The following is a 15509-nucleotide window of genomic DNA, read 5'->3' as shown; positions in this document are numbered from 1 at the left end:
AGGGTAGAAAATGATAAAAAGAAATGCTAGGTAACCCACTAGTCCCCAAAGCTCGGTCAATTCTCTCTTATCTCACATTGCTCGGTTGGGAAACTCTGACAAACAAAAACTGTGGGTGGTAAGTGTATCTAACCAGCCAATGTTTCATTTAAAAAGATCCTGTGGCCTGATAAAGTAGGATATAGAGCTGATTAAGTTTTGAATCCAATCACTGACTTTATTTACATGGCCTGCGATGATTGATCTTATTCTAAATAAGCCTATTTGTAAGCTGTGTGGTTTTCTTATTGGACTATTCCATATTCAGGCTCATGAACAAAGCCTGATAATTGAGGCCACCATCTCCACATTACAACATCTCAGCTTCCCTCCATAATTTAGTGTCAAACCTTATGTTGCCATCATTCCACTATGGCTTATCTTTTGAGCAAATTATGCAAAAAAACACAGCTCAAAGATCCTTTTTTAAAAAAAACAGACAATAGATAAGTAGATTTAAATGGGAGCTGGTGCTCAAAGATGGCTGCCCGAAGGAAAGACACAGTACTTGGAAAATGGCTCCAGAGGAAGCATGTTTGTAGAGAATTAAATAGTGGCAAAGAGTGCTTGTAAATGACAAAACAATGGAAGATATATAGAGGGATGTGTTTTCGCAAGGGAACATCTTTGACATGCAATGTAAAACAGTTATATTGCCGGATCTGACAAAATGCTGTAAATCATAGCACAGAAATTGACTCTGAATGTTTTACTTACTCGTCCCAACTGTATTAACACTAGAATATTGTTGAGGCTTGTGGAGTTGAAAACGCAACTGAAATTACTTTTATTGCAAAAGATGCCAAACAGAATAGCTTAGAGGAAACAGCATCTGTTTGCTTCTCAGGAAGGATTCTCTTGAAGTCCCGGTTACAGCCCTCTGAGAGTGGAGTCAGTCACACAAAATTGATCGCTGGAGGACTGATTCCCCACATCCTCATGCTGTAATTTGACCACTCTCTGTCCAGCTCATCCTCTCCCCTCAGACTTATTCTTTGTCATGTTTCTTGTGTTTCTTTCTCTCCACATCTCCCTCCCTAACTTTGTTCCTATCCCATGCCCTTCTCTCTTCTTCCCCTCTGTACTCCCACTTCCCTCCCAAGAGAAACATCAATACATGGGCATAGTTCCAGTGCCAGTGTTGAAGTATTATATCAGCTCAAGGTTAGCTTTACAGACGATAGCACTGTGGATTTAGCATATTTGCAGCTATTATCTTCTATATGTAGGCATATTCACTTCTAGCTGTAAATACTGTTTTTGTTCAACTTGTCAATTAGTCAATGGGCTCTTATTCAGATTAAAAATGTTTACATCTTCTTCTTCTTCAAAAGAACATCTCCAACTGAGACCCTTCCTGCTCCCTCCTATCTCCCTAATCCCCCATCCAGTAATGTCCCTCTGTTTTTCCACTCCCTCCTCTCCCTCGCTCTGTACAGGGAGAAACAAGGGTCACTCTGGGTCCATGGCTATTGAATGTTTCTCTTTAAACAGCACCAACTTGTACAAGGCTTTGATGGAAAACTCTTTGCTGCATCTTGTTTAACAACGGACCTCAAAGTTGCAGATCTCCATCTGAATGTCGTATTGGAAAAGCATATTTTCTTTATAATACAGGATTCTCCTCAAATAATTGGCACTTCGGATTCTCACATTTAGTAATTTTTTACTTGTAAAGGAACTAAACACATTAAGAAATGCAGATGTGATTGTCTCCATGAGTGGGACATTGCTTTCATCTGTCCATGTTGTTGTCATTATGCAATGCAGTCTGCGGTGAGAGGTGAGTTTGTAACAGCTTGTAAATTCACAATAACAACATAAAGTGTGAAAGTAAGCGTAACACATCCTCTCTAATCTAGATGACCTAGAGTAAGAGGTTCTAAATGTTATGGTATAAGTTAATTTACTAGATGGAAGAGGGTAATTAAATGCACATAACATGGGTGCAAGGCATACAGAAAAAAAGCATAAACAAAGAAAAGCAATGTCTGCACAGTGTCATAAAAGTCTTATAAAGACCACATTTCTATCCCACTTGGATCTGTGCCATGTCAGATGATTGTGGTCAATTACTGAAACTATTTTGAGGCAGTAGTCAGACAACATCATAACCTACAGGGACGGTGTGTTGGAACAAAGAGAGTGTGTGAACTCCAAACAGGAGCAGTGGAGGAGGATGTGAAGCCACTGGCTAAAGGCCTGCCAACCCCCCTCTATTTCCTCATTTTTCTGCAGTGCCACTAAAGATAGCTTGAGGGCAGAGAATGAGGAAGTACCAAAGTTCAAATAATGTCTATCAGTTAATGAAAGCTAGCCAGATTGTACCACAGCCTGCTCTGCCACTGCCTCATCTGTCTTTTCTCCTTTTTCATAATTGGTCATTTTTTTTGTTGTTGTTGGTCTATTTCAATTAGTTCTTTCCCTGGTTCAGATGTCGGTATGTTTTGTCTCTTTTATTCCTCTGTGCTCTTGCAAAGGAAGACTAGTTTTCCACTATGGTATTCTAATAGGATCTAAATAATAAACAAATAAATGCGCTGCTCTGTTTATGTCCCACTGTCAACCACAAAGTGTCCTAGTGGATGCCAAGACACGTTGCCTTACATGAAGATTAGATAAAGATGGCTAAAGGCTGACACAGACTTTCATTGCCACATTTGCGCATGATTTAAAAGTGTGTCTTTGTGACTTGAACAGAGGCCTAAGAATTGACACATACATTTCCTGTTATGTTGCACTGTTTCAAGTTGTTTTGCTTTATCTTGGTATCTCAGCTGTATAATACAGTGTGTCTTTCACCATCACTGTCAATGTTTCCAAACATGCTCCTTATTTCTGACATAGACACAGAAAGGGATACAAAGGTAAGTGATCCAAAGGACATAAACATGTAGATGTAGAAAAATGAGAAAAAAAAGACAAGTAGTGGGGTTGTACAAATAGGTACATGAAGATGTACAGAGACATGGCGACACAGATTCAAAGAAAAAGACTCCAAACGATGAAAAAAGACAAAGAAGGATGACAGCGGGCAGGTAGGCAGGAAGGTAGACAAACCAACAGACTGGCATTCAAAAGAATGATTGATGCAAAAACATAGAGACAAAAAAGAAAAACAAACATTCCTGCAATTTGATTAACAGAGGGGAAAAAATCTAAAGAAAAAAGACATGAGCACAGAGCAAGACAGAGAGCAAGTTTAACAGACATCCAGTTAGTGAAGAGAAAAGAACATGACATGAAGACATGAAAGGACAAGTCAGTGAGACAGACAGGTACTGTATTAAAAAACAGTCAGAAAGACAGACTGAGTAGCATGAGCCGTCTGAGGGCTTTTCCACTTAGCGCTGTCAGTCAGCCAGTCCGGCAGGTCTCTATAGGGATGCTAGGCTGAATTAGATTTGCCTGCGGGCTAAAAGCACACTGGACACATACTGCAGCCTGCTAATCAGGTCACCTGTTGCACAACACTGCACGGAGACCAGCTACACACACACACACACACACACACACACACATATACAGACACACTAAGGTGCAGGGGCATTTGTGAACGCAGGCACTCACTCTCCCTTTTAATCACTCATACAACCATGAAAAAAACACACACACACACACACACACACACACACACACACACACACACACAGTCTCTGCAGCCTAATGAATACGGACATCTCAGCTCTGCTTATTGCACTACTTATCAACGCCTATAGGGGCTCAGTATAATGTCACCACACACTAATGAAAGGAAAATGTCACAAAACAAACTTGAATAAAAAAACAAACAAACAAAAAACAACAAATGTGTCAATTACAGCAGAACAGGATACAATGAGAACAGATCAGAAAAGGGAAAGTAGCACATACTAAAGAAAAATTTAGACCTTTCCCTGCCCTTCCTATAGTGTGTATGCTATGACAGTCAGGAGTTACTCAGTATCTAATAAAAAGACTGATCAATACGATTTGGTGAAAAACGGAGGGGGGGGGCAGGAGAAAGGAAGAGGACTTAGAAACAAAGGCAGAAAAGTAGGGGGTAAAGGGAGAGGAAGTCAGGGTGTCAGAAACAAAGTTAGGAATGAGGAGGAGGTGACAGAACGAGGGATGTGACAGAAAGAGGTCAGGGAGGCAGAATTTCACCATGTTGTGTGTGATCATGCCCCTAACTACATTAACTCCAGACTCAACAACAACCAAACATGCAGGAAACATCTATATGCTCCACAGACAAACACATTGCGGTCGACATACACCAACATTAAGCCTGAGTGTATGTATTATAATTTCAGCTTTAATGGGTTAAATGAATTTACTTAGAAAACAAATTGGTTTTTTTTCCCCTAAAAGAATAAGATCAAATGAATAAGAGCAACTGGCAGCACACAATCTCTTACCAGAAGAATGCTAAACCTGAAAACCACTGCCGCATAACTTAAGGTGTAAAACCCTATTCCATACTGAATTTCAGATCATGTAAGCCCTAAAATCTAGCTGACAAAATTTCAGACACATTTAAGCTTCTTCAGGAGTTCCAGACATGGCCACTTTCAAAGTTATTGGTATCGTTTGTATTTACAAAGCAATTGGCCTTATGTCATATAATTTCAGACCATCAGTTCAAAATGAAAAGTAGTCATCTGGGATAATTTGCATTTACTGGTGCAAGAGGACTGCTGCTGTGAAAATGAAACACTTCACCCGCTTCTGTTGATGTTATGAGTCTTCCCAAGACTTCTGCTTTCAAAACACCAGCACTCATATTATCAACAAAACGCACCTAGGTAGGATTTTGGAAATACTGACTTATGCTTTTCAGGAAAAAGACACTCCCCCCAAACAGATTACGACATCTTGGAGGGAAATCTTCCAATTTTCCTTGATAAAGCTAGCTGAAATTTCCTAGTCATCTGTGGTAAACAATGCCCTGTCCAAGACGAATAAGAGCCAAGCTGAAAGTCTGTTATGTATCCAGGTGACTTGTCATCTAACTACAAAGCTACGTTATATTCTTTTGAGAGTTAGCATGTGCTGATAGATTCCAGCCTCACTCCTTGCTCAATCACTTTTTCATATAGCATCTGCTTTATCCTGGCTGTCTTTCTTATAAAAACACATTTAATTTATTTCTATCATCATCCCTGGGACTCATCTGTCCCTCCATCCATCTTTTAATAAAAAGCCTCACTTATTTCAGTCACAGATGCATCAATTCATCACTTCTGTTTCTCTTGGTGAACACGTACTGCCAGACTGACACTAGACAGGCCAGGCCACTAGACAGAAGGGGAAAAACATGCACATATTAGGAAAATCTCCTTTGTATATGCTTTATTGCATTAAATATGTACTTCCTTTCATCTGCAACTGCCCTTTGTAACTCAAGTGAATACTGAGTAAAATGGAAATCACACATTTCACCTGGATTAACCAGGTAAGTCTATTTAAAGGCAACAACAGATGACTCTGATCCAGAAAACTCTGTTTTAATGCAGCTCCATTTATTCTGAAAGTTCCAAATTCGTTTTGAAGGGCCAATATTTTAACACTAGGGTTTTTCTGTACCATATATATGGTTTTAATAACGCGTCTATAATGGTGTTTACAACAAAATGTGGGTTTGACTTTCCACTGCTTTTCTGAGGGCCTCTTTTTGTCCCTCCGACAAACAATCAGATTTGCTAATAAGCAGAAGTAACCACCCACTACTTACTGATATTCATGAGTAAAACGTTCTGATTGGCTAATACAGAAAGCACAAGGCGGTCTGGGATCCAATTTCGATGAAAGTATAGGTAAACATGGCTACTGTATTGGTAAGATCTTACCAGTTTGAGCCTGAAATTTTTTTTTTGCTGGTGTTGTGTCAAAGTCTGTAGATATGCGTCTCCCGTATTAGACAGCATTAGACAGCCCCTGGCTTTCCAAATTGTGACGTACCTTTTCTGGCATTCCTGGCTTACATTTGAGTCTCAGATTTAAGGAAAGTGCACAGACATTTCCCCCTTCAGTGGAGGAATGTAAAATCACCTCTCTAGTGATAAATTTGATCAAACAAAAGCCAGTAAGGTTACGGTCAGACATTTTAGGGGACATAAACATAAGAAAACACATTTTTCAGTGGAAGGGGACTTTAAACTCAACTTTTCAGCAAGTAGAAAAGCTCTGGATTAAAGGCTTATTTCAAACTAAAGTTCAACCTGAATACAGAAAGGTTTACTTAAAAATCTTTGGCTCAACATCACTTGATATGATGGAGGTACAACAGTTTGTGTCCAAAACAATATCTCCTTTTGTTAAGCGGCTTAGACCTGTGTAGTGATCCTGTGGTGGATTAAGGCAACAAGAGTTGAAAAAATAAAGCATGTAAAATAGGACATCATGCTTTAGGAGTTTACAGTACTGTCCATGGGAGTACATTACCAGCTATTTATCTCATTTACATTTTAGGCGTTTAGCTGACGCACTCATACACAGCGATTTCCTGCAGCACAAATGAAAGGTTAAGGGCACACTGGTGAATCATTGTAGCTGTAAATAGCTTAAAAAGGGAATAAAAAGACTGTCAGGATTTTTTTTACATACAACAAACACACCAGTTACAGATCATGTTCATGCAACACAACTAGCATTTAACCTTGAAGCTCTTTAGAATTTTTTTAACAAATCGTTTTATTCATGGGTCCAATAAAACTACTCCTCCCGTACAGAGAGCTGTTCCATGCCGTCACAGCTCAATATAGTATTTCACAACGACCGTATTTCTTAATCAAGGGGTCAAAACCCAAAATGAGTCATTGGCCTACTTCTGGTGGGTCACCACCTGATCTTAATGTATGTTTACTTCGTATCTAATTGTTAAGTTGGCTTTAAATGTGGCTGTATTTACTCAATTTTGTGAAATTGTTGGAACTTGAAAATGACAAGTGAAATTGTCTTGTTCTGTCTAAGTGTTAGAGTCGTTATTAGTGAGTCAGATTTACCTTGATCATGACAAAGAGGATTTAGCCAATGACGAAGTTTGGAGATCTGCAAGGTTTTTTTTTAACATGTTTAAGAATATGCGAATATGACCTACTTTTTTTCTGTCCTTATAAAGTCATTATCAATATAATTATTATTAGTTTGCAACCCGCAGAATACAGATATATAGCACAATAAACTTGATTTACTGATGTTGCTAAAACTTAGAAAGACTGATTTAATTAAACTTGTCATATTTAAGTTTCAACAACTTCATAAAATTAAGTAAATATAACTAAATCTTAAGTAATCTTAACAATTAGATATAGAGTCAACATAAATTAACACCAATAGTTACATTTACTTTTTTTTTCTTAAGGTAAGTGTTTTTAGAGTTCTTTTACAAAAATTCCCTTGTTTTTACAGTTTACTGCGACTGTCTTATACCCCTTTCCCACCAAAATTGGCGCCTGAACGTCAGTTTTTCAAACACAGGTAAACCCGCTCAATATGAGCGATTTCCTGTATTCCCATTGCCAGTGAACACACCGCTCCTACACACGAGTCTGCCTTCTTGGGGGGTGTTTGCTTGTTGTGCCTGTCACAGACAGGCCGGAGAACAGCTTGGGAGGAGATGGACGGTAATTTGTGGTGGCACATCATTGCATCTCTCCAATTGCGGAGCTGAAATAGCCACATTTATTGATGCCAATGGGAGCCAGAGGCGATAGATACCTTTGTCTACAGCAGATTCATTCGACCCGGTTGTTAATGCTGATCATATGCATTGTCATTGCATTAAAAAGCCATTTGTTAGCATGTGTTACTGGGGTTTTTTGTAGTGGGAATGAGGCTATATTGTCTGTAGATTGCTCAGGGCTGCAAGGGTTGTAACTAACACAATCAGGTTGGGTATGCGTCACCTTTGGAAATACAGAAGAGTTTCCATCCCTCTTTTGCATCCCGAATTTAAAAAGTTATTTTGGTGTTTTTGTCACAAGACCTGTTTTGGAGCATGTGCTGTTGAACCAGTAGCACTATAGTACTCTATATACCTATGGGCTACAGAAGTGGTCAGGGAAAGCACATGATGTTTTTCATTATACAGGCCTGTGTTGTTCCCTTCAGAAATTAGTGTCCCCAGGGGGTAGTATACACAAGCCTGGGTGGATAATCTACTGTCATGGATGTCATGTGTGTAACCCACAGCATCCAAAAGCTTCTCCCTTGAGCATGACGACGTCAGCTCCCTGTCCATTTATTGCCACCTTGGATGAGGTGTGGAAAATGCTTAACAACTGATTGCTAATCAAAATGTACAAGAAAGAATTACTTCATGGCGTCACCAGGCTGGAATTTGAACGGGCGTGAAATCAAGTCCTAACACATCTGCTCGCCTTCACACACACACACACACACGCACTCACAGATGCAACATGTGCGTGCACATACACACTGCTGCCTCAGCTGAGGTCACAGCTGTTTGACAGCAGCCAAACCCCACTTGTGTGAGCATAGAAACAGGACCTGTAATCCCCCTTTTACCCTGAGCCAGCTTGTACCAATCTCCAAGGTTGGTCAATAATGCTTTCAGCAGAGATGAACATTTTCATATGGGGCACGACAAATATAGTTATCCTATAAATGCAACTGAGTAAAACTAGAACCAAAGTTTAAACCAAAAAATATACCACCCAAATTGCAGTAAACAAGTCTGATAAATTCTTTTGTTTTTTATCCAGCAACTACACTCCGCCAGTGCTTTAGTAACTGCCAATGATACTGGCAGGAGAGAAACTGTGCGATCCATTATCAAACTTGAGAAGCATTTAGTTTTACACACACATGGTGCATTGAGAAACTCTGTCTCTAGCTTAAAAAATGCTTTAACATCTGAGAATTTTAAAAGATACACCTACGATACATTCACAGATCATCCCAGCTGATCATCACAATGGATGAACTCATTGAGAAAACAGAACCCCCATTCACAAGGTAACAGCCCCGGGCTCCGCAGCACACTGATGTGATCTAGGCCACGCTGCTCTGAGCAGCACAGAGGAGAGCTGAGCTAGGGAGTAGCTTACATCTTCTGCCAGTCTGACAAACACAGGGGAGTGATGCGAAAGAGGCATGGCATAGCTTCTGCTGAAGATAGCATGTGTGCTACCTTGATAGTTAAAGCTACAAAGCAAAGGTTATACAGTTCATGAACTCGTTTTGTCATTTCATCATATACATTTATTTATTTCATAAACTCTTCTTTAAATGTGAAGTTGTACACATGGGTCTTTTCCAATTTTCTGTGTGAATTGAACTTTTAGAGCAACTCCTTTTAAATGCTATAAGTATCAATTTACATTGAAATTTTAAAGTAGCTATAGAGTGCCCCAGAAATTATGTTTTTCTGTAGACCAACCGGGAAGCTAATGTGCCCTGGTTACCTAGTCAAAAAGCCCATGGCATTTTTCCATGGATTTTAGATCATTGCAGAAAATAAGCTCTGATACTTTAACATTTTGTTCAGTAAAATAATCTTCACAAATACCATTTTCAGGATTTTTGAAGCCTAAATGCAGTAGCCAGAAGTAAAAAATGTATGTTAGGTTCTAAGTGGAATACACTACTGTCAAGCACCACTATGACAAGGCTGTAAAGTTGTGATCGGCGCAATTCGGCTTGGTGATGCTCTGAAGTCATTTAGTAACTTGTTAGCAACTGCCTTTTTTTAAGACACATAAAAGCTTCAAAGTTCACAAGCGGGGTATTTACTGATGCATTTTTATGTTATTTTAAGTCTCTTACTAGTGTTAACCACCAATCTTATTTCAGGCTTCTAACCCCAAAAAAAATTTTTTTTTAAAAAAACACTGACTTTGTGAATAGGGAAATGGAGTTGCTGATATGGTAATGAATTTCCAGGTTTTAGGACTCATTCCCGGAATACTCTAAAATAGGATGTTGGCCTACAGTCCCTGAATTAAAAAAAATATATTTCTTTTTTGTTTTTCTTCTTTACTATAGCTTACAGTGTATCTGTAGGTTGGCTTTTGTTATTTTTAAGCACTTGATAAAATGTAATACAAGCGTCATTCGTAAAGGTCTATGCAGTCAAGGCTTGAGAGTCTGCAGATTTAAAGTTTAATATTTGAACACTTTCTAAAAAGATTTGACTGAAAAGCTGGTATATTTAATAAAGGACACCTTTAAAGGCCTTGAAACTTTACGGTTCAATTCAAAATATGTTGAGTGCTATTTTAGATCCTGACAGCCAGATAGATAATGAGCATGGAGAGGACCTAGATTAGATGAGTGGCAGATGAGGGCTCTAGCTGAACTGTCTGCTCAATGGGATTTTCTTGGTGCAAGTATGTGTATGCAAATGTGGCAGGTCTAAGACACTTGAGAAATCTGTCTCAAAAGGAGGAGATGAGATAGATTCTGACTAAATTGGTGACACTTACATTACCTTTCATTCTGTCACGTTCCACTCACTCAGACATGTTCGACGAAACAGCTGACAATCATGACAAAAAGACAACAACTTACGCTCAAAGTCAGAATCATCATCTTCATCATCATCTCCATTGGACTCTGTTTGCATCGGCTCCCCATCAAACATCACTCCTTTCCCCGTCTTGCCTCCGGCGCCGGACCCATCCTGGCTTCTGGTGTCCCGCAAACGGGTGAAGTACTGTACTGCAAAATCCACCAGGTCTGTCGGCCTTTGTCGCAGCACCTCCACAGTGTAGCCTTGCAGCAGTTCTGTCAACCCCACCGGGATCTCAATACTCATGGCTGTGTGTAGCTCGGTGGTGGCGTTTGCTATCTATCTACAGAAGGAGTGAAAATGAGTCAGAATTTGTTGTGCTACAGAGTCATACTTGTGTTTCAGTACTGGGTTGTGATGTGGATATGGGTTGCACTGTTGCTGATTTCAACAGCTAACTTTGACTTTTACTATGCCAGTACACTATGTGCCCTGTGTGGCCTGTGAATGTTAAGTGGCTGATGACAGCTCTACATGGCAACAGGAATGTACTGGGACAGCCTGGGTAACTGAATAAATAACCATGAGGTTTGTCAGCTGAACAGATACTACACTGCAATTTAGAAACTGGTGTAATGACGTACATGAAGTGCTGCTGTGACATTGTCAGTGCACGGCCACTTTATCAGGGTTGAACCCAGGAACACACAGTTCCCACAGCTGCACCCAACAGATATGAGCCGAACATTTACCCCTGAGAGAATAGATAACCAGTGACATTTGCAGGGTTTGAGTAACATTACTTCTTTGCATCGTCAGAAACTGAACTGTCAACTTGGGTGGGTGGCCGGCTGGAACTAGCTAGCAGAGCAGCTAATTAGCTAACACTCATGACAACTGGTTTACTGCCCTTTTCGATGCACAGATAGACTTAACTACCAGAACCCATCTAACTTAACTAACAAATGAATGACTGCAGCAAAGGTAGAGGAGCTAAAATTCAAGCGCAGTCTCACTTTCAACCCATGAAGCATTAGCTATCTTGCTAGCTAGTGTACCACCTTCAAGGGAGCCTTTACCGTTAGCCTACGCTGAAGTATGGCGCACTGGCTGTAGGAGCTAAGCCACAGATAAGTGGCTGGCTGGATAAACGCTGCTGTGCAAGCACAGCAAGTTGTACAGAACCGGTAAGCCGTTTGGTAAGCTAACTTACCAACTGTGTGTGACTTACGTGAGAATCTGTCTCCCCGGCTAAACTAGCCAGTCCCCTCCTTCTCAGTGTCTTCCTTGTTCTCTCTTATTTCGTCTCTTCTTTTTAGCCAGTCTCTTTGCCAGTGTAGCGACCGTATCCCTCCACAGAAGACACTTGTCCGACGGTAAAGCCAACTATTTGCCGTTGGCGACGCCTAGCTAACGTTTAGGGGGCTATTTTAGCTTGCCAGCCAGCTGAACAGCGATGCTGGCTAAGTTGAGAGGAGAAAGCACTCGACTTCACCGCTGCAGCCTCTTACGACGTCCACGCACTTGGTGAGGGTGGGACTTGCTGAAGCAGCAGGGAGAGCGCTGGCTAGCTGGCAGGCTAACTGGCTGCTAACTACTTGTTAGCAACTGCCTGCTTTCGTTTGGCAACTGCCTAGCGACCCCACTCTCCTCAAGACTAAAGTACTGCTACAGCCGGGCGACAAATCCTAAGCTCGGCGTTTACAGCGTTGCGCCACTCGGACGTTATAAGTACAAAACCGACGTATCAACGACAAACCTTTTAACGTTATTCTCGTAATATTTCGGTTAAAGACACCAGGAGACGGTTGCAAAAGATGACTGAACACACGTTTCCTCCCTCCCGGCGAGGCACTCTTCAGTCCTACACGCACGAATGAACCGTTGCCGCTAGCAAGCGTGAGTAGGCGTGGTTATCGAGAAAGCGTTTGACATTGATTGACAGAAACCATGACCAATCAGAGTACAAGTTTGGAATACCCACGCCAATTGGATGTAGTTATTTAAAAAGAGGCGGAATCAGAGGCTGAACCATATTTCACAGTCAGAACAGGACCACACCCACAGAGGTGGCCTTGACAATTTTGAAGAAAAATATTAAGTAAAAAAATTTGCTCGAGCAAATTCCAGCCAACATGTCAGCATCTGTAAAGGCTGTGTTTTACTGTTTTAATGTGTGGTCTAACGTGTTCAAAATACCTGCATGTAAGTCAAAATCAGCTTTGATGGGCAGGCAAGTAGTAAAAATGATAATAATAATAATAAATAATAATAATAATAATAATAATAATTGTTATTATTATTATTATAGTTGGAGTGAGATGATAAGATGATGTGCTGCAAACAGTGGGATGACTCCTTGAAAATCTATTCGTGATGTGATAGGGAAAAAGAAAACATTCCAAACAGGTATCTCAAATAAAGACGCTCACCTTTGTTGCAGTTTAACCCTTTGAAATCTGGAGCGACATCACTTTCTTTGTGCTGCTTTCAGATGCCTTTCACAAGTAATTAAACCTTTGAAGAAATGTTTCACAAATAGAACGACATTAGTAAATGAAAAAAAATTAAAATAAGTTAAGAACAAAAATGTCTGGGGGAAAAAAGAGGAAAACAATGTTTCTAAATATCATACTTACATATATAACATTATGTAACAAAATTATTATAAATTTTAAGCACCTTTTCCAGCGTCATTTTTATTTTGTTGTTTGTTTTTATTTTATTAATTTTTCTTCCAATTTTCAGTTAATTCCTTGTACTTTTTCCAAAATTCCCACTATGTTGGGGTCATTTCTTCTTTCATTGCTCATTGCATTCTTCCTATGTTTTTGACAGAAATCAAGCCAATTTGCTCAGGTCTCAAAGGGTTAACCTGAGGAACAGGTATTGATTCAATAAATGTGGTTTGACTGAATAACATTCATAACACACATCCTTTCACAATGATACAGTGGCAAATCTGCAACAGAATGCTTTTCTTGAAAAGCCTAAATCCTCTCTCTGGTATTACATATAAGAAGACCTCAGAGATTTTCTCATGTCCCAGTTCCCTTACTTGCTCCCATCCCTCACTCATTCTCTAACCCGCCATCCGACCATCATCCTTTCCTTCTTTCCAGATTATCAAGGCTCTTTGCAGGTCTGTTCAGATAAGACAGCACACTCTGTTTTATCCCCTAAATGCAAATATCAAATCCTAATGTAACCCTCCAAAATTGCATTTCATCGGAGTAAATCAACCAGTCCTGTTTTGCTTTCTATTTTTGTACACACAGGCTCAGTGCATTACTACTGATGTTTCCTGTTTCCACCTTCCTGCTCTTGTTTACTTTGTTTGAATCAGTTTTCCCCTGCAGAGGTGAGACAGTTGAAGTGGGGCATTGTCACCGTGAGGGGTGATCTACCTATTCTGAGAAGTCTTTAAGCATCACCACAGTCCATGTAGCATCTCCTCTTTTCCATTTCCATTTCTTAGCTGTCACAGAGGTAAAGCCGTTGCCATGGTCACAGCGAGCCCGGATTTAATTCCTCGAACCGGTTTCTGATTGGCTTAGGTCTTTGTTTTTCAACAAACACAGAGGAAAAACAGACCTTCAGGCTCCCTCTGCTGGGAGAATAAACATTGCAAATAACATATTCTTAAAAGTTTACATGTTTGAAAAATGTTTACACAGAGTTTGCAACCAATTCCAAACTGACTTTTCAAAATAAAGCACATCACCAGTATGACATTTCTCAGTCTCTCAGGGCAGATGATGAAGGTTGATTACACTGCCGAGATCAATTAGCTTGTGGACCATAATGTTCTCCCTTAATCACCGCTGGATGTGCTCTACGGCAATTGGCCTGCCTAAAGACTCCTGCCTGTACATGTCCCATGGGAGCACATTTTCTGTGGAAAGATTTCCCACTGGACCCACAGGAGCATGAAAAAAGTGGCAGCACAACCTATACTGAACATGACAGATGAATATTCACACATACAGTCGTGGTCTTGGCTTTCCTAGAAGTGCCATCCGTTGGGAGTTATTTCTAATGTGGTTTCAGCAAACTCCAAAAATGTCTCAAGGAGAGCTGTTAGCCTACATTTTCAGAGAGAGAGAGAGAGAGAAAGGCAGGGAGGAGAGAGAAAATGGGGCAGAGAAAAAAGAAAAGGAGAGTGAAAAAGATAGAGTGCAGTGTATCAGAAAGTGTGTGTGTGTGTGTGTTTTAGTATCAATCCTCTCTCCACAAATCCATCTTGGACTGCTGACGTAAAGCCAGTTTTCTCTGTGGTTGTTATCAGGTAGTGACACAAGGATGAATGAAGGGGAGGAGGATGAGAGAAAAGAGATTTACTAAGAGGAAACTGTGATGAAGTACCAGTATGCTTGCACTGATACAGGTCTCCTAGCTTAGAAAACTTGTTGTACTTCACTCATCACTGTTCAATGTATACAGCTAAATAAAGCAGAAATAGCTAAAAAAAAAAAATGATTATCTTAAATGTTACAACTGTCTAATTTCTGGAGATTATAACTGAAGATTGTGAGAAAAAGTAAAATTTCAGCCTAACATAATCAGATGTACAGAGCATTGTTCTAAAGGAATGATGTCAAGTAGGCCTATAGTCAGGTTTTAATTCACTAGTACGCAATCATACTGCATTCAAGTGAGAAAAAAATCTGCCCTATTTTTTTCTGAATTAATGAGATTATCTTGTATGTTCCGAAAAACAGGAGCAGACTTTTTAAAAATGAAAACCTTTCTCAGAATTGTGATATAACAATCTCGTTGATTCAGAAAAAACAAGTGTGCGCCCTTCCATACACTTGGACCTCAGTATTTATATAACTGTAAGATCAGGGTGGATTGAAATGTCAAGTCGAGTTCCAAAACCAAATAAAATACACAAGATTAATCTCTGTATTTAAATCTTCAAACAAATCCTTGGTTCATTCATGCCTTGTGTGCATATGCACGGATCTGGAAACAGTACATTCATACAACCGAGGCTGTCTGCAATGAGTTT

General features: G+C 40.0%; 1 protein-coding gene across 2 annotated transcripts in view; it reads right to left on the bottom strand.

The window, feature by feature from the left end:
• Window positions 1-12359, bottom strand: part of prkar2aa (protein kinase, cAMP-dependent, regulatory, type II, alpha A) — a 55986-nt gene extending 43627 nt beyond the window's left edge. Inside the window, exons 1-2 of one of the 2 annotated variants that reach the window (XM_042492589.1) lie at window positions 11727-12359; window positions 10555-10838 (exon numbers count right to left, since the gene is read on the bottom strand). In XM_042492589.1, coding sequence (XP_042348523.1) covers window positions 10555-10801 — 247 coding nt within the window. In that variant the 5' untranslated portion in view covers window positions 10802-10838; window positions 11727-12359. The remainder of the gene's footprint in view (window positions 1-10554; window positions 10839-11726) is intronic. The other variant, XM_042492590.1, reaches the window with a different exon arrangement.
• Window positions 12360-15509: the final 3150 nt, after the last annotated feature.

The sequence above is a fragment of the Plectropomus leopardus genome, chromosome 8 (assembly GCF_008729295.1).
Source record: "Plectropomus leopardus isolate mb chromosome 8, YSFRI_Pleo_2.0, whole genome shotgun sequence".
Lineage (NCBI taxonomy): Eukaryota > Metazoa > Chordata > Actinopteri > Perciformes > Serranidae > Plectropomus > Plectropomus leopardus.
This window is presented reverse-complemented; position numbering and strand designations above follow the sequence as displayed.